General features: G+C 43.7%; 1 protein-coding gene across 1 annotated transcript in view; it reads left to right on the top strand.

The window, feature by feature from the left end:
* The window catches only part of SLC30A4 (solute carrier family 30 member 4), a 29,698-nt gene extending 21,324 nt beyond the window's left edge, over window positions 1-8,374 (top strand). The window contains exons 5-8 of the mRNA XM_026518417.4: window positions 1,053-1,251; window positions 1,923-2,028; window positions 2,821-2,955; window positions 3,753-8,374. Of these exons, the coding sequence (XP_026374202.1) occupies window positions 1,053-1,251; window positions 1,923-2,028; window positions 2,821-2,955; window positions 3,753-3,907 (595 nt within the window). The 3' untranslated portion in view covers window positions 3,908-8,374. The remainder of the gene's footprint in view (window positions 1-1,052; window positions 1,252-1,922; window positions 2,029-2,820; window positions 2,956-3,752) is intronic.
* Window positions 8,375-23,851: the final 15,477 nt, after the last annotated feature.

Raw genomic sequence — 23,851 nt, 5'->3', positions numbered from 1 at the left:
ATTTTTAGGTTATATACTTATTTGGACCAGCAGTCAGAAAACTTTTCTGTAAAGGGCCAGATAATAACTATAGGCTTTGAGAGCCATGCAGTTTTTGTCACAACTGCTCAACTCTGCTGTTAGAGAACAAAAGCAGCCACATTTAGTATGTAAACAAATGAGCACAGCTGTGTCCCAATAAAACTTTATTTACAAAAACAGGCAGTGGGCCACATATGGTTTACAGACCATGGTTTGCCAATCCCTGCCCTACTGGCTTCCAATCCTACTTAAAATAAAATCAAAGTCCTTACCATAGCCTTTTAAATATGATCCTGTGTGCCTCTCTAACTCATAACTTAGCATTCTTGCTCACTTTATTTTTAAAGATTTTATTTATTTACTTGTCAGAGAGAGAGAGCACAAGCAGGGAGAACAGCAGGCAAAGGCAGAGCAAAGAGCCCTATGTGGGACTCGATTCCAGGACCCCAGGATCATGACCTGAGCCGAAGGCAGATGCTTAACAGACAGAGCCACCCAGGTGTCCCTTCTTGCTCTTTAGTCTAGCCACAATGGCTGTCCTGCTGTTTTGAAACACATAGAGCACATTTTCATCTAAGGGCCTTTGCCCTGGTGTTCCTTCTGCCTAGAACACCCTTTCACCGCCACAGGCTTCCTGACTTGATCCAAGTCGGAAGGAATCTCAGGCCTTCTCTGACAGAGTGCACTCCGCCAGCACTCTCCATCCCCTCACTGTGCTTTACTTTTCTTCAAAACACTTGCATTGCCTGGCAGGATATTATGTATTTGTTTACTTCTCTGCCTTCTCTACTAGAACAGAAGCTCCATGGGGATAAGGATATGTATGTCGTATTCACTGTTTTGACCCCAATACCTAGAACAGTACCTGATACATAATAGGTGCATATTATATACATTATATATATGTGTGTGTATATATATATATATTAAATGAATGAGTTCTATGTTGCCTCATTAGTGTCTGATTTGTAACAAATATTTTTATCAATAATACTAGGAAGAATAATAATGTTTTCTTTTGTTTTTGACAGAATGGGGTTTCTGTTGAACCAGTCTGGTCACCACTCCCATTCCCACTCCCTGCCTTCAAATTCTCCTACCACAGGTTCTGGGTGTAGACACAACCATGGGCAGGACAGCCTGGCAGTGAGAGCTGCGTTTGTACACGCCTTGGGGGATTTGGTACAGAGTGTTGGTGTACTAATAGCTGCATACATCATAAGATTCAAGGTAATAGGATTGCTAATTTTTCTGTTTTGAACTGTATTTAATTTCAGTATTAAAACTAAAGGTAATTGTCTTTTATCAGTATACTGGATACCAAAGCCAGCCTTACTCATTTTGCATTTAGGTGGGCTTAACTGAGCCGTCAGTGTAGCTCTTTTGCCAGAACTAAACATGATAGTATCACTTCACAGAGTAACTTATCTGTAGCTGGCTTCTGGACTGCCTTCACTGGAGAACTCAATTTGAAGCCATGTCAGTGAACTGCTGGGTACCGGAGTGTATGCTGGACTAGAAATCCAGAGATTTGGGTTCTAGTCTTGGCTCTGCCATTAATGCTTCAAGTCCCTCCTCTTTTATATGAGAGGCTTACACCAGATATTTGGCTGCTAAAACTCCTTCCAGCTCTGCTATTCTATGGTTCTGAGTGGAAGATTTAGAGAAGGCACAGAGGAAGACAACAGAACAAATGATTAAACTTCTGGAAATAGGTCTTACAAGGAAAGGCCAAAAAAGAAATGCAACAACCTAGGAAAGAGTGAAGATGTTTCTCACTTGCAGTATCTAAAATGAAAGGTGTCTTCAGTCCTGGTATAGAAGCTAGAGAACAGGGGACAGTATGGCTTGCTGTTTTACGTTGGTATTTAATCACACAATTTTGATCTGTCACCTTTCAGCCAGAATACAAGATTGCTGATCCCATCTGCACATATGTATTTTCATTACTTGTGGCTTTTACAACATTTCGTATCATATGGGACACAATAGTTATAATACTAGAAGGTAAGATCTCTATAATACTAGAAGATAATATCCCCATTGTGGGTTTATTATCTCCCTCCATCAGGTTGGGTGTGGGGGGGCACTCTAGAGGAAGAGTCACGTCTTTTCCTTTCTCTTTACTGATTTAGGCTATGGTGACATCACTTTATGTGTATATAGAATATAAGAATTGATGTACTCTCCCCTCTGTTACCCATTTGATGCTTACAGTAGCTAAGAGAAGTAGGTAAGGTGGACATTATCTCCATTTACCGACGAGGAAATTGAGCTTCAGAGGGGTAACATAACTTGCTTACGTAAGGTAATGCTGCTAAAAACTGTGGAGCTGGGACAAAAATACAACTCTTTTAATTCTTGATATCATTATGTTCAGTGGTTTACTAATTCCTTAATTCCCATTTAACTTGCTACTTTGTTATATTTTCAACATCCCGACTTACTGATATTGTGTCTAAGTATATAAGTTCTCAACAGCAAGTTCATCATCATTGGATGTTCCCTTTCTTTTCTTTTCTCTTTTTGTGTATCCTAGCTTATTTGTTAAATGAAGTATTCAGGTTTGAGATTTCTTTTTAGCGAAAATGAATGTTTTAAAAATTATTAATCTCATGCATATCTTGCTTTATGTGTGCATGGTTTATCTTAAAGTATTAAGATATTTTAAAGTGTCCATTTAAACTGAATTTGGTAAAGCCATTTGGTTTCTTTGGGGGAAAAAAGTTCTATCAGTAATGTATAACTTTCTTCCCCCAAATTAACTTTACTTATAAATGATATATTCTGAACTAATAGGTGTACCAAGCCATTTGAATGTAGACTATATCAAAGAAGCCTTGATGAAAATAGAAGATGTATATTCCGTGGAAGATTTAAATATCTGGTCTCTCACTTCAGGAAAACCTACTGCCATAGTCCACATACAGCTAAGTATGTTGCTGACGGTAAATGCTGGGGTTGATGGACTTTTATCTTTGGAATTAAACATCTGTGCTTATAATTAAGTAGGAAGACTTTTCTGCTGGAAAGATTTGCTTTAAGGGTGGGGTCAGGCTTTTCAAAAGGTGAGTTGCAGACCAGTAACAACAGCAGAGCAAGAATTTTCGATCTCTAAGATGAGACCTTTTTTTTTTTTTTTAAAGATTTTATTTGAGAGAGAGAGAGCACAAACGGGGAGGGGCAGAGAGAAAGGGAGACTCTCCGATGAACAGGAGCCTGACGTGAGGCTCAATTCCAGGACCCCTGGGATCATGACCTGAGCCGAAGGCAGACACTTAACAGACTGAGCCACCCAGGAGCCCCTAAGATGAGACCTTACAAATTGATCTTGCCTTCAGATTAAGGCATGAAGTATATTTACCATGCTTTTTCTACATAAGAAAATCTAGATCTGTTTTTATTTCCTAAGTCATTTCACAGATTGATGCTTTTTTTTTATTTATTGAAATAATATGCATATCGGTTTATTAAAAAAAAAAAAGTACAAAAGGCAAAAAGACTTGTAATCCATGCCTGGCATTCTTTCTGTACCTGCGAGTGGACTGGAGGGATTAGAATAATGAGAAGCCACCCTGGCTTTGGAAACTAGCGTACTTCTCTAATAGTAGCTTCAAGAGGGGAGAAATCAAATGAATAAAAATAGGCTCACTGTATATTAAGTTTGTTACTCCCCTGTGTCAGTGTAATTATGTACAATGAATAGTAATGGTATTTTCTTGACATTGCAGTTCCTGGAAGTTCATCTAAATGGGAGGAAGTACAGTCTAAAGCAAAGCATGTGTTATTGAACACATTTGGCATGTATAAATGTACTGTTCAGCTTCAGAGTTACAGGCAAGAAGTGGACAGAACTTGTGCACATTGTCAGCGTTCCAGTCCTTAACTTTATCCGTTTCGGGGACTCCGGCCTTATTTATCCTGCAGTCACAGACCTGAGAGCAATAAATGCGCACACCTGAACGAGAAAACGGAATCCCTGCCAGCTGTGTCCACGTCAAGCACCGTCCTCTCAGAACAGTCACTCCAGCCAGACAGTGCGAGTTTCTGTTCATGGCAAAATGAGACTTCACCATGATTTTCAGATGAAGATGTTTCCAAAACACCATTTACAGAATAAATCGTGACTCTACAGATACCTCAAAGAAGACAATCCAAGACCACACTTCATTAATTATGACAGAGTACGTGTCTTAAAGGAAGCATCAAGAATTCAGTATTTGCATTTAAAAATCCTTTTTAAAGACCATTTTTTATCAAGCCAGTGCTGGAAAACTGATTTTTTTTTAATTATGTAATCTTGACATCCAGCTTCTGGAATTTGACACCCAGCTCTCTTTTTACAGAAATTATTTCTCAACAGATTTCAGAGAGTATTAGAAATTATCCAGAGAGTGGAATAAGCATGTATTCCTATGTTTCAGAAATGTTTTATTTCACAAATAACTTAATATTATTATAGTTATACTTTATAAACAGTTTTTTCCAGATGTTATGGGGTTTTGCATCTCAAAGTTAACATTTTGGGTTATTTGTAATCTTAATCAGAACGAAATCTTTACATATTGTGGTCACTGTCATTAGGAATATTTAGGAAATAGTTTCAATACTATTCTGAATGGCAGAAGTTCATCTTAAACTCGTTACAATATGATAATATAAAACAAAATATAGGAGTAAGGATGGAGTGTGGAATGTCAGATTTAAGTCTTCCTGAAATCACTTTTACTGTTCATGGAATTTACTTAAGAATAGGAGGAGACTGCAAAATGTGAACAGTGATCCCTCCATCCTTTAAAGAACTAGAAGTTTGCTTGGTACCTTGCTTCCAGAATCCTTACCAGTTAGTCTGTGCCCTTTCGGGGTAACACTCTGGAGGACTAAGGGTCAGTTTGTAATGTCCATCTTTCATGTGTGGATTAACCACACTCCTTCAGAGACATGTTCTGTTTGATGGTTTGGGTTAGGGATTCTCCAGGGACTCCAAAAACCCCTAAGATATACTTTTGAGGTTTTCCAATAATACCATAGCAGAAATGCCCAAAGAGATAGGGAGAAGACAGTACTCTGGAAAAAAAAGTAAAAAGTCAAGGGTTTTTGACCTAGTGTTTGTGTTTTTTAAAGCACAGGAACAGGGATGAACATTCAGTCTGTGGTGTGGGGAGGCTAAACATGAAACTTCGCAAACCGAATGCAACCTAATTGGTAACAGTTGTGTTAAAGAGGCAGCTGTGACACATGTTCCATTTTGCAACTGTTTTTGAGATTATTTTTATGCACTTTAGGAATCCATTTTCACAGGGACAGTTTCTTAACCAAGAATGGCTATGGTTCCTGGGGTCCTCAGAGACTCAGAGTAGTGAACCAGACAGGTTGTGAATTGAAAGCCTACATAAACATGCAGATGGCTTACAGTATCAAAGAAGGATAGGAGACATATTTCATCTTTCTACCAAGTACCTCACTATAAGTAAACCGAAGGTAAAATCTGAATTTTCCTAAAAGATGATTATGAGGTGATGGTATCCCCCAAAAAAGGGTTGATGAGGGTTAATGGTATCTAACAAAACCAGTAAGTGTTTATTGAATTGAATTGAAAATTAACTTTAGGGGATTCTTACTGTGAATCCATTTAAAATAATGAATTTTTCAAAAATTTGGGTGGTATATAAATAGTTTAAATCAGAATTCTCATAAATATGGAAGGCAAATAAGAATAAATGAAAAGCATTTCAATGGACATCTGGGCATTTATGGATTTTGGGATGCCTAGCAAGAGAAAGGAAAAGAATATGCATAATATGCTATTGGATTTTTCCATATTTGTAGTTGTTTCCCGTGTCCACTGAGCTTGTTTCTTGTAAACTTTCCTTTATCTGAGATAGGTAATCTTACTTTTCATATCGATCTGTTCCTTGGAAAGTTACTTCATAAAACAGTCTAAAATCCATTTGAGGATTGAAAAGGAGCCTTTTGTAAAATGTGGAAACACCGAAAACGTCTGTAAATCTTAATGACCGTGTTCTATGTAAAGTGAGGTACACATGAAGCTTCCTGGCTTTGTCTTTTGTAGCAAGGATTACAGATTTTGTACTCTGCTGGGTCTGCGAGACTGAGAATTGATAGATTTCGCTTTTTGTAACTTGACGGAACTCAAAAAGGAGGATGTGAATTTAGCAGATATGACCAGGGGACCAGGGACTGGTCGGTCTGCCTCTGATAAGGAGCCTGGGGTCTGTCCCTCACCTGCCGAGCGGCAACCCTGAGTTACACCCCTCAGCCAGCCCTCACAGGAAGAGTTCTCCACCGTCCTGTGACAAGCCGTGGGGAATAGTGGATAAACACATAGCATGGTTAATTTTGCCCTGGGGGAACAGATCACAGCATAAAAACTGGGCAGTTCTTCAGTGTGATGTATTTTAATTAACATTTGCAAATAATCAGAGTTACTTGTATACATAAAACCTGTGTTTCACAACTCTGGCCAGAGGCAGCATTTTGATTTTAGGGGAAGATCTATTTTTCATTAACAACCATGCTGCCTTAGAAATCTCAAGTGAGGAATACAGTTGAATGAGGCACTTTCAGAGGACTTCCAAATGCAGAACCACAAGCAAATGGAATTCCCACATACACTTTCCATTAGCTGTGCCTTGTGTAATGTGAGCCCAGATTCTCGCAGCTTGCAGCTCCCATCAGTATTGTTGGCCAAATCACAGGATCTCTTATTTTACTGTTTTCTTTTCAAATTTTGGTACTTTATTTCCATTTTCTAAAACTAAGTTTCCTGCTCTTAAAAGTCTTAGTGTTCTGGTTCTGTCTCTTGAACCCAGGTGTCCTCATTGACTGTCTTTTCGTAGAATTTTCCCTGAATAGACAAAGGCGGGATTAGATACGTGAGCTTCCCTTTCATTTTAATGTGAGGAAAACCATCTTTCAGAAACAAAGCAGCACTTATAAATGTATTTCTAGGTGAGGAAGAACGTGTTTTTTTTGAACAGCTGCTTGTTCCTGATCCAGATTTCTCTGCACATTGAACTTTGGAGAATAAGTATGATAGAAATAGACTACACTACAACCATGAGTGAAGATCGTTTCTAGTAAGACTCTTGGTTTTGTTTCTCAAACCACCACTCTCATTACTTTAGAAGAGGTAGTCATTCACTTCTGAAACAAGCACAATTAGCTAAATTTCTTTTATTTTTTTATTTTCGGTAGGCTCCATGCTTAGCGCGGAGCCCAGTGCGGGGCTTAAACTCACGACCCTGAGATCAAGACCTTACGTGAGATCAAGAGTCAGTTGCTTAACCAACTGAGCCCCCCAGGTGCCCCTAAATTTATTTTTTTATGAATTTATATAAATTGGTTCACTGTAATGAATAGTGTGCTCTTACAGAATTTGAGCCCCTTTGGAATAAGGTTTTAGGCAAATTTGCTGTTGACTCTACCTTACATATAGTAAATTTAAAGTTACAGAATGTGTTAATACATGTAAGATTAGTTCATTTGGCTCAGTTTGTCTTTGAACCAAGCTAAGCTCATGAGCCAGTTGGGTATTAGTCACAAATGAATAGTGACACCTTGCTGTATGCTGTGTTGAGGGGAGGCGAGTCTAATTTCCAAATGATTAAGTTTTATTTCTAACTACACATCTGTCGTGTGAATCTTGCCAGACAGGGCATCCGATTTATTTTACACCTCACCAGTGAGGGATATTTTTTGTGATGTTGGTAGGAACCTGCAAATTAGAAGAAACTGTCGTGGGCGGGGGGGGGGGAGTTCCTCAGTGTTGAATCATGTATGTGCATTCAGGCCATCCTGTCATTGATTTCTCGCTTACAAAGGGTTTACGCTGTTCTTTTAATCATATTGTGAGGACCAACGAACATTTTCTGATTTTTGGTAAGACTGGAAAACATTTATGGAGACTTTCCCAATTAAATCCATGACAGTGTCAATTTATAATAATGTAATTAACTATAGCCTGAAGTAACTGCACCACAAAATTGAAATGGCCAGTAGTACGTCCGCTTTGCACCTGGAAGATACTGTATATTTGGAAAGCTTTTGTTTCTCTAAAAAATATATATGTTATTAAGTAAGCCATATCACAGTTTAAGAAATTGTATATACTTTCCATTTACCCTTTCAGAAACCAGGTATTTTGCATATGATTGATTTTAGGAAGATTTTAAAGCTGGGGTTTGCCCATGTAATTTAAGATCAAAGTATAGTAAATGTATATGTACTGTATTTGCAATTTTCAAATTGTAATTTCCTAAACATTTATTAAATAAAGTATTGTTTTGCCGTGTGGTTTATTAAAAAATGAAAATATACAATCCCCCTTAAATCTCTGGGGTTTTTTTTATTAAGTAATAGCAGTAGGCCTTAAAACATAATCTTAAAAAGCATTGGAAAGTGGACTATAACCTAACTAGTTTTATCAACTCAGATGGTAATGCCCTCTGACATGTTTAAGAAATAAACCTGAAGAAAACCTTCCAGATAAGAAAAAAAAAGAGCTATTAAAAGAATCTGTAACTTTTTCCGTCACTTTTAATATCCCTGCAGCTCCAGCCACAATGGCAGAAAGGGAAGAGAGAGGCTCCTGCTAAGGTAAGGTTGGTGAGGGCCTTCGTGAAGTCTGGGCGTAATGACGTGCTGACCCTCCGGAGTGTAGACGAGGGGTCGGTCAGCACACTGTGCCTCACGGGCCAAGTCTGGCCTGCAGCCTCTTTTGTGTGGCCCAAGGAGCCTAAAATGGTGTTTATATTTTTTAATGGTTAAAAAAAGAAGAAGAAGAATATGTGAAAATTAAGTTGAACTTTACATTTCAGTGTAAAGTGTTCCTCAAAACAGCCGTGCTCACTGATCCTGGGTCGTCTGTGGCTACTTTCATGCTGCAGTGGCAGAGCTGAGGGGTAGAGACAAGTATCTTTGCTCTCTGACCGCTGATAGGAAAAGTTCACCTGCCACTCATGGACACCTTTGTATCCTTTTAAAGCTGTAACAGCATATATGGGTTTAGCAAACTTTTCCAGATTCTGCTTGGAAGTTTCTGAGACTGGCCAATCTGAAGGTCACCTGAGCCACCAAAGGTTCTTTCCCTCCCCTTGTCTTTTTTCTATATCCTTGGAGTTTGGGGCAGAAAGAGGAAAAGAGTAGAAAGATTTCAAACATTATGTGCCATATGCCCTAATGTTTACTAGCAAAGCACTCTTCTACCCCAAACACCAGGGTCATTTAAGAATACTCCTGAAGGGGCGCCTGGGTGGCTCAGTCAGTTAAGCACCCAACTCTTGTTTCAGCTCAGATCATGAGCTCAGGGTTGTGAGACTGTGCCCCGCATCAGGCTCCATGCTCACGGCGAGTCTGTTTGGGATTGTCTCCCTTTCCATCTGCCCCCACCCCCGAATCCATGCATTCTCTCTCTCTCAAAAAAAAATCAATCTTAAAAAAATACTCGGGGGGGTCCCCTGCTCAGCAGGGGGTCTGCTTCTCCCTCTTCTCCCTGCTTGTGCTTGCTCTTGCCGTATCTCGCTCTTTCTCAAATAAAATCTTTAGGAAAAAAAGATGAAAATTGATTATTGGGCTTTTAAAATATGTTCTTTAAAGTGTTCCAGTCACCTAGGGAAAGATACATCTATTTTTGAAAATAGTAATGAAATACAGTTTTAGATAAGTTATACTAGTGAGATGTTAGATATTATTCGATTACTTACCTAGCTAGATTTATCTAAAATGTTGTGTCATTTTTTTTTTGGTTCACATCAGATGCTAAAATAAATTCTAAGTTAGGGTAACAGCCTTACGAGCTCTTTTATTTATGCCAAAATTTCAGTTTTATTTAATATAGAACAATTTTTTATTATAATTCAATTCTAACTATGATCTATTGTAATTGCTGTAAGCTATGAAATAGCGTAAGCATAAGCAGGAAGTATGAAACCTTATGACTATATATCATCTCTACATAAATCACCTGTTTAAGATTAATGAGTAGGTTTAAAAATCCAGCCTCAGTGAAATATCACCAAAGATCTCATCATTTTCAAGCAGCATTCTGGTTTAAGGCTTTCATATTACTTTCATAGAACATGAACGATAAAGTCTGGCCTATGGGTATTACCCAACAGATATGATGATACTTTGTAAGGTACAAAATAGCTTCCGTGTCTCCTTTCCTGAACTTTTCAAAAATTCATTCTGGTTTGACTTTCAAATTCCTATTGTCTATGTTTTACTTGCCAGTTTCTGCATGTTGGTTTGTGCGGTTTTGTTGTGTGGGGTGGTTTTTGTTTTTAACACCTCTGTTCACTTTAACAAAATGCCATGGAAAAAGTGTGCGGGGGTTCGTTTTTCTACAAAATGAATTGAGCTATTTCTTGGTAAGAAAGTAGGATTTTATTTTATTTTATTTTATTTTTAGATTTTCTTTATTTGACAGGGCACAAGCAGAGGGAGAAGCAGGCTCCTTGGTGAGCTGGGAGCCTGATGTGAGACTCGTCCCAGGAAACCAGGGTCATGACCCGAGCCAAAGGCAGATACTTAATCGACTGAGCCACCAGGCACCCTGGATTTTTTCTTTAATGGAAATTTTCAGAGACCCAATGAATGCAAGGCCAACCCTAGAGCAAGACAGACCACCTCTGTTCCCTTGACTTTCCTAGGACTGCAGATCTGACTCCACCCTCCTGTTATCTTTCCTCTGCTTCCTTCCCAGAGGAATCCTGGGGACAGCATGAATTATTACAGGGATATTTGCCTCTAGACAATGATTCTAGTCAGGGCATGAAGAAGTGGGGTAAAGATGAGAGTTTCCTGGACTTCCATTCATTAAATCCTAGTCACCTGGGAAGGCTATGGGCAAATCCTCGTTCCAACAGGCTCTTAATCATTTTACAGTTTGGCTGGAGTTTCAGCATTATCTGAACACAAGCCCATTCCATCCTCTCTTTGCTTTTTTGTGTAAGAATATTTTCCAAAGTCTAGCATATTTTTTAAAGCTCTAAGACAAAGTATTATATATTTCACAGTGGTTTAGCCATATATAAAAATATCTGGTTTGAGAAGCATCCTCATCTTTAAGATACCATTATATTGATATTGGGACATCTCAAAAAGTTGGTTCAATTGGTTGAAATTTTTTTTTATAAGATATATTGAAACTACTTCCAGACGCCATTCATTTTATAATCATTCAACCAAGAATTGATCTTCGAAGACCACCTCCCTCCCACTGAGCATGTTATGGACTAGAACACACAATTCCTATGTATTTTTCAAATTAAACAGGAAATGAAACAATATTATGTTTTTGGCGACCATCTTGGGTCATACCCTCACTCCTACAAATCAAAATCCCATTAGGGATGGCTTGAGAAACTGTGGCTGGTAGGATAAAATCCATCCTCTTGGTAAGGACGTACAAAACCCTTCTGATGTGGTGAGTGCTCCCTTCTCCGCTGATAGTTCCAGCCTTTCCACAACCACTAGCCTACCCCTCATGCGTCAGCCATACCAAACCACAGTCAATTTTTGGTTAACAGGGGAAATAGATTTGCTAACATTTTTTTTGAGCCTTTACTGCATTTCAGACACTACTGTGCACTTTAGTACATAACCCTCATGATGGTATTTTGATGAATATTATAATCATCATTTTACAAATGAAGAAACTGAGACCAGGAGAAGTTAAGTGTCTTGCCGAAAGTCACGTAGGTAGAGTCATAATGCAGGAATAGAAGGTCACAGACGACTCTTAAATATGGTTATAACTAGTAAACAAGTGATACAAAAGGGATCCAGTGTACTCATGCAGTCAAAATCACAACCAGGTTTTAGATAATAGATGTATAAAAGTAAAAAATGTATAAAAGTATAATAGTTTAGGAACACTCGACATTCTATAATTTATACGGATGCTTGGCAAAAAAAGTAGCCAGAAGTTGACTCTACCTCTTAACTGGGTTCTTGCTTTTTGAGGCACCAGAATGGTACTAAATCAGGTCTCGGCATGCTGTTCTCACTAGCCTTTCCCCTCTTCATTCTTCAGCCCTCACAGCCATGCCTGGGAGGTTGGGACCCAAGCCACGGGGGCCGGGCTCCTTCTGGCCTCCCCTCCACAGCCCACCACTGCTTTGCTCCCTGCACAGCGCACTTGTGTGTCTGCACCTGGTCTTGTTTGTGAGGGGGAGGGGCTGTTTCACGTTGCAGTCAACATACATTGGGACCCACTGGTCACAGCCATCCCCCAGATCTTAAGTCAATGCTTATATTGCTTGGGGAGAGGGAGGAGTGTCTAAATCAAGGAGAAGGGGTTGTGCCCACCACTGGGCCGTCACCAAGACAGGATTGAGACGAAGACACAGCTCAGAGAGTCTACATTGAGAACGTGAACCCATGCGAAACAACAAAAACACAAGGCTCTGGTACTTCACAGAAATGTCCAGGAAGTCAGTGAACTTCCCACAAGCCGTGGAATTATGGGTTAAAGCTGACCTCATCTTGGTTGGGAGTGGGTAAGATCTAGTAGATAGCTGGGTTAGTTACTAGGTAGCTTCAAACCAAACATATGCTTCCACTGTGAGCTCACACAGAAGTATGGACTCGGAGCAGGCTGGTTAGGTTTCCGTCCTCGCCCTCCCTTCCGAACGGTGAGATTTGGGGAAAACTTTCTGAACTTCTCTGTGCCTCAGTGTCTCTGTCTGCAAAACAGTGACACTAACTGTCCCTGCCTCCTGTGGCTTTTATGAGGATTAAATGAGCTACCTAGTGAAAGTGCTGAGAACACATCATTATTACTACAAGTTAATTTCTTCGCAAATGCACTGCCTGTTACTTATCTATTTTTAACTTGGCTAACTGACCAGTGCCGGTCTTGCAGCTCCTAGAACAAACCAAACCTCTTAGCCTCTGCTCCTTTGCCCCTTCTTTACCTGGAAGATCATTTCCCCAACTTCTTTACCTCACAAAACCCAACTCATCCTTAAAGACTCTTCTCGGGCATCATCTCCTCCAGAAAGCCCTCCTTGCCCTCCCTACGTGAATTAGGAGCCCTTTCTCTGTGCCCGCCTCCTCCATATGGTCACTGTGGGGGCCACCACTGTCTGATCCCCCACAAGCCCCTTGGGGGAGGGAGCTAGGTCTTCTCTGTGAATATCCAGTGTTGGAGACACAGGAGGCCTGTGCGAATGTTCCCGCAGTTGGAAATTATACCTCCACTAAATATCTATTTCTGCATGGAAGTTTTTAAGGAGCCCTAAGAACCCTCACTGTCAATGCTGTAATCTCTTTCCCATAATGTAACTGAAACCCTAGCATAAAACTGCTCCTCTGAAGAAAATGCTCCAGACTGGCCATCTCCCAATAACAAAGATCGGTTTCTTTATACTTAGGGTATGTATAATTACAGGACAGCTTTCCAAGAATTTCTGGTTATTTTCTGTATCTCTTTAAGATTACAACAGAAATGCGACACCCTTCTGAAACACCCCAATTACACAATTAACTGCAACTTAATTGCTGTTACCAGCGAGCTGTTATCATCACTTACAGCACCTGAGCTTCTCCTGAGCCCTGGTAGCGCCGAGCCAGCTCCTGTCGGTTCCAGCCTTGCTGGTGACAGCTTGGTCTTTTAACAAAGACGCTTTATGTTTAGAAGATGAACGGGAACTATGTTTAGCTTGAAATCGGGGAACAGCTCACGCTACTTTGAAAGTATTGGTGGAGTTTAAATCAGTCTTTATTCTCATTGTTAAAATGTATAACAAAGTATACACAAGTTCACTGGAGTAAGAGGCAGAAGGGATTCTGGTCTCAGCTTTGCTAGGCTTGTCTCATTGTACAAGTGACTCTGTTTGGCTGGGCCTCAGTCTGACTGTCTGAATAATAATAATATTAATAATAATAATAAAACACTGCTCTAGAAGCTTTTCGGGTATTCGGGAATCCTACCAACAACCCTATGAGTCTTTATTGCCCCAGTTTTACAGATGAGGAAACTGAGACAAGGAGAGGTTAAGAAACTTGCCCAAGGTCAGCCAATAAGTGGCAGAGCTGGGACCCAAATCCAGGCAGCTTGGCTCCAGCATCCATGCTCTTCGCCCTTCTGGCGAGAAGGGAGCTGGGACTGACCTTCCGAATTAGCTACTACAGAATTTCGTGAGCTCTCGGAGCGTCCGTAGTGGCCACTCGACCGCAGCAGGAGCCTGCCCGCGCTCAGCGGTGTGGGTGGGATGACAGTGAAGAGGACCACAGCCGGGATGTGCCTGCTTCATCAGTAATTGTGCGGCTGGATGGACAGGTTACCTTAACTCCGACCTCACCTCCCTCAGAACTGCCTGAGGCTTACTAACATTTTTTGCAAATGAAGACCCCTAGGGGCTATGCCCTTACTGCCTCTTCTCTCCTGTACGTCATCGGCGAGGAGTTAAGGAGAGGCGGCACAGTGCGATGGCAAGAAGGTTTGGGGGCAGCCTGTGGCCGTTCAGATTCATCTCTGTGAACTTAATTACTGAGTGATCTTAGCACGCGTCTAGACCTCCCAGCTGTACCAGGTAACACCCTGGATGTCACAGGCTTGCTAACTTAGGGGTGAACTGTTCTGATGTCCATAAAATGTCTAGCATGATGCTTGCTGTTCAACAGATTGTCATCTCCTTCCCCCGCTCCCTGCTCCGTGAGAACTTGCAAGTGTCCCTACTGGACACAGCTCTTTAGTATAATTCAGGTAGACTCACACCAGGGATTCATCTAAGGATGGAAAGCAACTAACTGTTATCTGAGATTTTATGTCAGTTCATTTCATACCCATCAGCCTCTTCTCACTGGGGTGGAAGTGACCCCGAGTTTACATTCAGGTTCCGTCAGAATGAACTTGGGTAAATCACTTGACCTCTTTGGGCTCCGTTTTTTCATCGTTAAATTGGGGGGGGGGTCCTACTGTTAGCTGGTCTCAGGACTGCTGCAGGAACTACAAGAGGTAATGTACATGCTGGGTGCTCACTGAACCGTGACTGCAGCTGCCGTTCTTTCTATTTTGGTTTCCTGAGCTTGCCTGGCCTCCCTAGAAGCTTTCCTGACACCCTACAAACAACTTCCAAGTCATCACTTCATTACACAATTGAGACGCAGCACCCGCTTCCCAAGTGAGTCGGTCATAGCCACCCCAGTGCAGATCATGCCCTCAGTTCAAGGACGTCTTACTGTGCCACGCTTCCTTCCACCAGAATCCTGGGCCCGGGGCTGCTTCTCGGCAAAGCCTCCACAGGCAGAAACTGTGAGTCATGAGCAGAAGGACCTAAAAATTCTTAGGAAGATTCTTGGTTCAGTACACCCACACCCACTAAATCAGGACCTAAAAATAGTTTTTCTCTAGCGGGAAACATCAGCAGAGATGTGTCTATATGGTGTCGCGGTGCCAGAGTGAAGGCTCAGATTCTGGGGAGTTCCCATGAGCTGATCGCTCCATGTAGGGCCCCCACCATGTCCCTAGGACAGGCACAATTAGTCCTAGCACAGCACGGGCCTCCCTCTCCCTTCCCAATGCAGCCAATGTCCCCCACTACCTGAAACACCAAATTCACCAACTGGCCCCCTATTTGCCAAACACACCATCATCCCTGTACTTGCTTCTGATTTTCACAGGCTTCATCCTTCACCCTAACCCTACACCCCTCGTGGGGCCATCCCAACAGCCTCAACAGACTTGAACTACTCTACTCTACAATCACACTGGGTTCTTCCTCTCACTCCTCAATGGACTCCATACACCCATAACCCAGCCAAACGGAGCCCACCAGACTGTAAGCACCTCAAGGGCAGGGTCCACTCCACCCCACCCCGTCCCATCTGTGTGTCCAGCACAATGAGTGACTCAAAGGGGTTCTCAGTAGATCTTCACTGACCGAATGATGAATGAATAAATTCTGATATTAGAGAAGGAGTGAAAGTCTCTCCTGGTACAGAATCACGGGAATAATAGATACCTTCTAGAACTGTGCTGCCCAATGTGGTAGCCACTAGCTACATTTGGCCATTTAAATTTTAATTATTATTAATTAAAATTAAATAACACTGTCAAGTTACACCTGCTACAGCCATTGCTTTCCTAGATATATACCTAAGAAAAATGAAAGCATGTGTCCACACACAGACTTGTATAATGATGTATATAGTAACTTTATTTGCATTGGCTCAAAACTGGAGGAAAGAAGCAAATGTTCATCTACAGATGAATGGGTAAAAAAATTGTAGTCTATCCATACAAGAGAATCCCACTGAGTGATAAAGAGGAATGAACTCTTGATACACACGACATGGATGACTCGTTGAATAATTATGCTGAGCAAGTAAAGTAGACAGAAAAGAAATATTGTATAATTCCACTTATATAAAATTCAAATGAATCTATACTGACTGAAAGCAGGTCAGCGGTTGCCTGGCGACGGAGAGAACAGGGCAGGGCAGGGCAGGGCAGGGGCACCTGGGTGGCTCAGTTGTTAAGTACCTGCTTCCGTTCAGGTCATGATCCCAGGGTCCTGAGATCGAGTCCTGCATTGGGCTCCCTGCTCAGTGGGGAGTCTGCTTCTCCCTCTGCCCCTCCCCCGACTTGTGCTCTCTCTCTCTCTCTCTCTCTGGCAAATAAATAAATAAACATAACCTTTTAAAAAAAAGAACAGCGAAGGGCAAGAGGGAAGGATTTCAGAGGCACGTGAGGAGACCCCGGGCTCAGAGATATGCTCACTATCTCGGCTGTGGTGATTGTCTCCCAGGTAGGGGGGCCAGACCCATACCAAATATTATTAAACTGTACTTTTTAAATATGTGCAGGGTATTGCTTGTCAACTATATCGCAGTTAAAATTGAGCATTAAAAAAATTCAATAAAACTAAAAATTCAGTTCCTAAGTCAGTTTAGCCACATTTGAAGCACTCGATAGCTTTATGTGGCTTGTGGCACCACACTGGACAGCAAAGATATAGAACATTTCCATCATTGCAGAAAGTATCTGATTCGCAAGGACCTCAGAGGCCATCTGCGCAACCCGCCCGGAGCATAGATCGGCCGGCCGCAAAATTCCTGGGCGGCCCCTAGGGGCCTCACCTGTACCCGGGGCTCACCACACCCCAGCGTGCTTGGCCCCGGGGCAGAGCTCAGCAAGCTCTTGGTTCCCAGCCTCCTGGCCTTCCACCTCCCCTCCCCTGGATTCCTTCCCTTTCACCCCTTTACCCTGAGTAGATATCTCAAATCTCTCCCTGGCTGAACAGCAAGGCAAACGTCCCTTGATCTGGCCCTGCCTCTGGCTACCGCCTCCCTCCCTCCCTCCCTCCCTCCCTCCCTCCCTCCCTCGCGGCAAGCCTGTGGAGTCTGCCTCTGCTTCTCCTGCTCACCCAAGTTTATTCGACTTTGGATTTTACTGCCTCCTCCTGACCAAATCTCTCCCCCGCCCCGGTACCTTCTAAGTCACAACGCCACTGGACATATTTCAGCCTTTGAAGTTCCTAGGTTTCAGACTTTCTCTAATTTTAATACATAAGCCGCCATAAGGTTCAAAATGTAAAGCCATATAGAAAGCGCCACGGCAACCATCTCACTCTTTGGCTCTCACCGGTCTCGCTGCCCATCCCCCAATAAGTAACCACCTATCTCAGCTGCTTGGGTGTCTCCTTCCAGAGCTACCCCCAACCTCCACAAACACCCCACGTCCCCCTCGCCCCCAGGGCTCCACTCATCCAGGAACTGCCCTCTGACCTTCCCTGCCTGTGACAGTGCTTCCTCAGGATTTCTTCAGCTGGCTGCTCACTGGGCCTGCAAGGGTTTCTCTTAAGGCTTTATTTTTGCCAGAGCAGTTTTTGGTTCTCAGCAAAATGGAGTGGAAGGTACAGATTTCCCACCCCCAACACACATAACCAGTATCAACATCCCGAGTCACAGTGGTGACAATTTGTTACGGTGAATGAGCTTACACTGACACATCATTGTCATCCCAAGTCCGTGGTTTACATGAGGCTTTGCTCTTTATGTTATACCTTCTATGGGTTCGGACTAATTTATAGTGACACGTATCCTCCGTTACCGTATCGTCTAGAGTAGGGTCACTGCCACAAAAATCCTCTGGGCTCCACCTCTTCATCCTGCCCTCCTGGACCACGGATCCTTTTACTAACTGTCTCCCTAGTTCAGCCTTTTCCAGAACATCACACCGTTGGAGTCATACAGTATGTTGACTTCTCAGATTGGTTTCTTTCATTGAGTCATGTGTATTCCAGTTTCCTCTATGTCTCTTCATGGCCTGAGAGCTCATTTCTTTTAGCATCGAATACATTCCATGGTCTCGAGGTACCACAGTTTCTTTATCCACTCACCTCCTGACAGACCAACCCTGTTTTCAAAATCTGCTGTTGGAAGGCCTGAGGAAACATGCCCTTCGGGGCGATGCTGGGCTGCTAGAAGTTGTCCTGGAGGACATTCTGGCAAAATTTATGAAACAAGACATTGAAATAGCTGTACCCTTTGACCAAATGATTCCATCTGTAGACATTTTCCCCACAGAAAGAATTCAAAAGAAAAAAACGTCAAAACAGAATGCTTGCCTAAGGCCAGAATTCTCATGGGGAAAGGACTGGGGGTGGGGTGGGGGGCAGATCCCCTAGAGGGTAGAATCAGAATAGGCTGGGGATTGTTTTACAGCCAACACCTATGTCTGTCCTGTCCTGAGTTTCTGGTGTCTCCTTTCCACACTCTTGCCTCAACCGAGGTTCCTGGTTAAGCACCCCACCCTACACTTCCACTTTAGAATTTTTATTTTTTAACTTCATAACTGAAGTGTTAAATATATTTTCAAGTGCTCAAATCAAAGATAATTTATCACTAAGTCAACACTCTCCTATAAGCACGCAGGTGAAGAAACCTATTACCAAACCCAGAAGGCCTTCTGAAGCTGGGTCCCAATCCCTGCTCCACCCTCCATGCCTGAGGTCACCATTATCCTGACATCTACGGTATAAGCTAGTATCATAGAGTACGCATTATTTTATGTCTCACTTCCTTTCAAGCCCAGTTTTTTGTTTGTTTTTGTGGTTGTTGTTTTGTTGTTAGGGATCCCATTGCATTGAAATATCACAATTTATTTATCCAGGCTATTTTTCATGGACATTTGGGGTTTCCAGTTTTTGGCTACTACCGATAATGCTGTTATAAGCAATCCTGCACGCCTCTTCCCGTCCATGTACACACGTTCGTGTTGGCTATATACCAAGGAGTCGGGTTGCTGTGTTCTAGGGTATGTCAATGTTCAACTTTTTTTAGATAACGTTGAACAATTTTTCAAAGTTGTGTCCGTTTGCATTTTCTCCAGCAGTGTGTGAGAGTACCTGTTGCCCCACGTTTTTGCCCAATTCAGTATTGTTAGCCTTTCCGTTTTAACTATTATGGAGGGATGTGGTGGTAGTTCATTGTGGTTTTAATTTGCATCTCCCTGATGCAAACTGTGATGAATTTCCCCCCCTAGTGGGTAAAATCTGAATTACTCGGGAGATTTTTTTTTTTTTTTTTAAACATATTCAGTCTTCCACTATACTTGGGCCTTTCTCCACCTCTCTCCTCCCCCAAGAGACTAAGATATAAGAAGTTGACCATCTTTCATAAATCTATTGTCCATTGGATATCCTCTTTCATGAAGTACCCCCTTAAAAGTCTCTTGCTCGATTTTCTCTTTTTAAGATACACATGTATGTATGTATGTATGTATGTATTTACTTGAGAGAGAGACAGATACAGAGAGAGTGAGATAGAAAGTGCGAGCAGGGGGAGGAGCAGAGGGAGAGGGACAAGCAGACTCCATGCTGAGCACAGAGGCTGTCTCGGGGCTTGATCCCAGGACCCTGAGATCACCACCCGAGCTGAAACCAAGAGTCAGATGCTTACACAACTGAGCCACCCAGGCACCCCTCTTGCTCATTTTTCTACTGTATTCTTTATATTAATTTTTAAGAGTTCTTTACAGACTCTGACGCAAATCCTTTGTTAGTTACACCTGTTGTTGCACGCATCTTTTCCACCTTTTAACTTTCAAGTCAACTCATTTTCACCTATGTGAACAGGCAGCTCAATGCAAGTTCCATTTTGTCCTACTCAGAAGTGACCAGTAGATGGCAACCTAGTCCCACATCTGAGCCTTCCACGGACTATGCCTGAATTTCAGCTAAATCTCCCAAGATATTTTACAAGTAAGCAACATTAATGGGTGAGAAATCAAAGTTTAAACTATTATGCAGCTACATGGAATACAGATAGGACTGGGTTTTTTGAAGGGAACAACACATTAATCTTTTCTGCTCAGAATAAAGGAATGAAAATGTCTTTACCAGAAGGCAGAAAAGCAGGGGTGAGGCTGTCCTCAGGCAGGGGAGCACCAAGCCAAATCCTGGAAATACCCTCTGAGAGTAACCTGCAGGCAGAAAAAAAAAAAAAGAATAAGTACCATGCACGGCATTCGGATACTGTCTCACTCTTTACAGAAGGCAGGTACCCGCTAGCACAGGGTCTGAGAGGACAGCAGGACTGGGATTGGTGAAGGCGTAGAGAGATTTCTCCACCTCCTCTCCCTTATTCCTTTTTTTTTTTTTTTTCCATTAGTTATATCTTATGATTGCTGAAAACTGCCGTGATGGGTCTCAGAAACCTGGTGGGAAACGAGCCCACTCGCTGTGATGGAAACTGCGTTTGTAGGGTGAACCTGTTTGAACCGTGAGGCCTCGAAGGTGATGAGGGGCCGGCCCACTCTGCCTGCACTCAGAGTGGAGGCTCCCCCTCGAGCTGCCCACACTCCGTCTTGGAGAGACCTTCCATCTTCCTTCTCCTCCCCAACCTCCCTCCCAGTGAATGAATAAGTGAGTGAGTGAATGAATGAATGAATGAATGAGTGAATGACAAGGTCCCAGCCTTCCTGAGCTTAAAAAGCAGAGCATATAAACCCCACACCCAAAGGAAGGCCCCAGCGAGAAGGCAGAAGCACTACTAGTAAGCAGAGCAGCTCCTCTGAGAGGGAGCTAGGAGGGCGCCTGGTGATGAGCTGTGATTTTGGACACGGGGAAGGCACCTTTAGCCAAGTGAAAGACATCAACCAGGGACTGAGACATATTTGGGATGTGGTAGGTGACCCCTTTCCTTCAGCCTCCACAATGGTCACTGACAGGAACAAGGAGCATCAGGCTAGAGAGTCGCCTCATTTCCTGGGGTGGCCAAGACTGCTGCGTGTCATCACCTCTGATGTCACCAAGACCTAGGGCAAAGACTGACACCTTCAGAATGTGTCCAGTGATCTCACCGGTGCTTTTCATTCTCGCTGTTGGCGAAGTGAGCCCAGGTTGAGTTAGCAGCCCTGAAGCTCTCTTCCGTCCCACAGCCAGTCAGACCCAGCACTACCCACCTTGCATTGCAGCCCATAATAAACACACAAAAGAAGGCTCTATTCTCTTTTGTTTTCTTCATTGCTCAGAAAGCAGGCTTGCCCCATCATCCCCAATGTGGAAGTCCCAGCCTTCATGAGATTTCACATCTTCAAAAACAGAGGGCATTGCGTCACTCAAACTTTCTGGCTCTGGGCTGCCAGGGTAGGAGTCCCGAGACCGGGCTCTGGGTAAGCACAGGGCCCGGGGGTCCAGGACCAGGAAAGCACACGTCTGCAGGTGGGAAGGGTGCTGAGGCTCTGCTCCCTCTGGGTCTTACTATAAACAGGGACGCTGAGGCTCACTGCCCATCACCTGCCACCCAGACTGACGGCGCCCAAGGGAGAGGATGCCGGAGGAGATCCACATTGGTGGAAATGTCATCCCCTAAAATTTGGCGTTTGGAGTCTCCCCCTTGCCTCCTGGCCCAGGTAGCACTTAGGGGTTTGCTGGGGCCAGTCTGTACTGCCTCCCAGAGCTAAGGAATGTGGCAAACCAGTTGTTAAACAGCCATTATTTTAAAAATTAAATTATAAAAACTTACAAGAAAATTAAAAAAAATTTTAAAAAGCAATAAATACTCAAAATTCCTCATTTCCTACTTAATTATAGGTTGTAATTATACACGCTCTTGAGACTATCTCCACCTACCGTGTCTGCGTGGCGGGAGTATTACAGGAAAGTGTGATACCGTGTGCTCTACACTGCACGTCTCGTCCCAATTCTGCATTCAGCCGTGTCATGTTAGTAGCCTGAAATTGGTCACAGCGGGAATAGTTACACCACAGAAATCAATAAATGCCACCCATCAGGGCTTTTTGCCCCAAGTGCCTGTTAGACATTTGCTGGCACCCCACCGTACCCCCCCAACAGCTTGTGGAAGCTGGTGTGCAATGGGGGACAGCCAGCTGGCCGGGTGTCCCCCGATGCTGCCAGCCTGGGACCGGACTGTCCTCTCAGCCAGACCCGAAGGGGAGGAAGTGGAAGGGAACCCGCAAACATCCTTGACTCTCCCCAGGGCACCGCAGGGAAGGGCCTGGCTCCCTGGGGGGGTGCCCCGGACTATCTCAGGAACTCAGGAGGGTGAGGAGGTCATGAGGGTGATAAGCAGAAACGAAAGACTACAGAGTTGAGGACGGAGTCCAGCACGGCCCACCGGAGTTGAACCCTGGGGAGCTGTGGTTTCAGGGAAGGCTCTCCGGAGCTGGTGGCTCTCCCTGGCAGTAACAGTGGGTAATAATAATGAGGAGGGTGGTGGGGACAAGAGGAAGTCACAGCCCCTCCCCCCCCCCCCCCCCCCCCCCCCCGTGCTGAGGGAGGAGCTGCTGGTGCTTCTCCAGCCCTCACTCATCCCTCAGTCCCCTCCTTAAAAGTCCTTTTCTCTGGGGCATCTCGGCCCTCCTTTCCACATCTAGCCACACTCTTGTTCTTTCCAGAACCTGCCATGGCTGGAGACACCTGATTTCTTTCTTTTCTTTTTTAAGTAGGCTCCACACCCAGCGTGGAGTCAGTGCGGGGCTTGAACTCATGACCCTGAGATCAAGACCTGAGCTGCCATCAAGTAGATGCTTAACCGCCTGAGGTATCCAGGCGCCCCCCCCAACCCCCCAACCAATATCCGTCATGAACCGGATGTCCCACAGATACCCAAACGTATCGCCTAGTCCTCCAAACCTGCCGCTCCCCACAGGCTCCCATCTCAGGGAGAGGCAGCACTGAGTGTCAGCTGCCAAACCTAGAAGGCCTTCCTTGCTCAGCAGGCCTCACCGCCCAGGGAGCACCCCCCCATCGCGCCTCCCACATCCCTCTTCCTTCCCCAGCCTGCCTCCCAGGCCTCCAAACACTGCTCCCCAAACTGAAATGTCTTTTTCTTGCATGTGCCCCATGTTTTAAAAGATGCCCATCACACTGTGTTTATTAAATAGTAATACCACCCTTAGAGTTGTACGTACAATTTCCAGTCAGAATTTCATCCATTAAACACCCACCGAGGAGTGCTGCGTGCTGGGCACTGTGCCAGGCACGAGGGATGCGAAGGTGACTAGAGCCAGCTCCTGGCTCCCCAGGGCTCACGGCCTACTTAGCGGAGAGTCACATAAAGACATCATAAATCATAACAACGCCTGGAGGTAAGGATGGTGATGGCGTGTGCGCAGTCTTACGGGACTTCCGTGGTAAACCTCTGCCAGTCTGGGCACCCCGCCGGCCACCTCAGTCTCCCTCACTCCTAATGTCCACGTGCTCCCAGCCTCCCTGACCTCTCAAGGCTGGGCAGTCCCCTCACCTCCACAGCCGTGGCTGGATTCAGGGCACCAGCCTCTGCCACTTGGCCTCTGTCTCCAGCCATTCTCCAGGCAAAGCCAAAAAGGGATTCC

The sequence above is a fragment of the Ursus arctos genome, unplaced genomic scaffold (assembly GCF_023065955.2).
Source record: "Ursus arctos isolate Adak ecotype North America unplaced genomic scaffold, UrsArc2.0 scaffold_36, whole genome shotgun sequence".
NCBI classification, from domain to species: Eukaryota; Metazoa; Chordata; class Mammalia; order Carnivora; family Ursidae; genus Ursus; species Ursus arctos.
The sequence above is the reverse complement of the archived record's forward strand: the minus strand, read 5'-3'. Positions and strand labels throughout refer to the sequence as shown.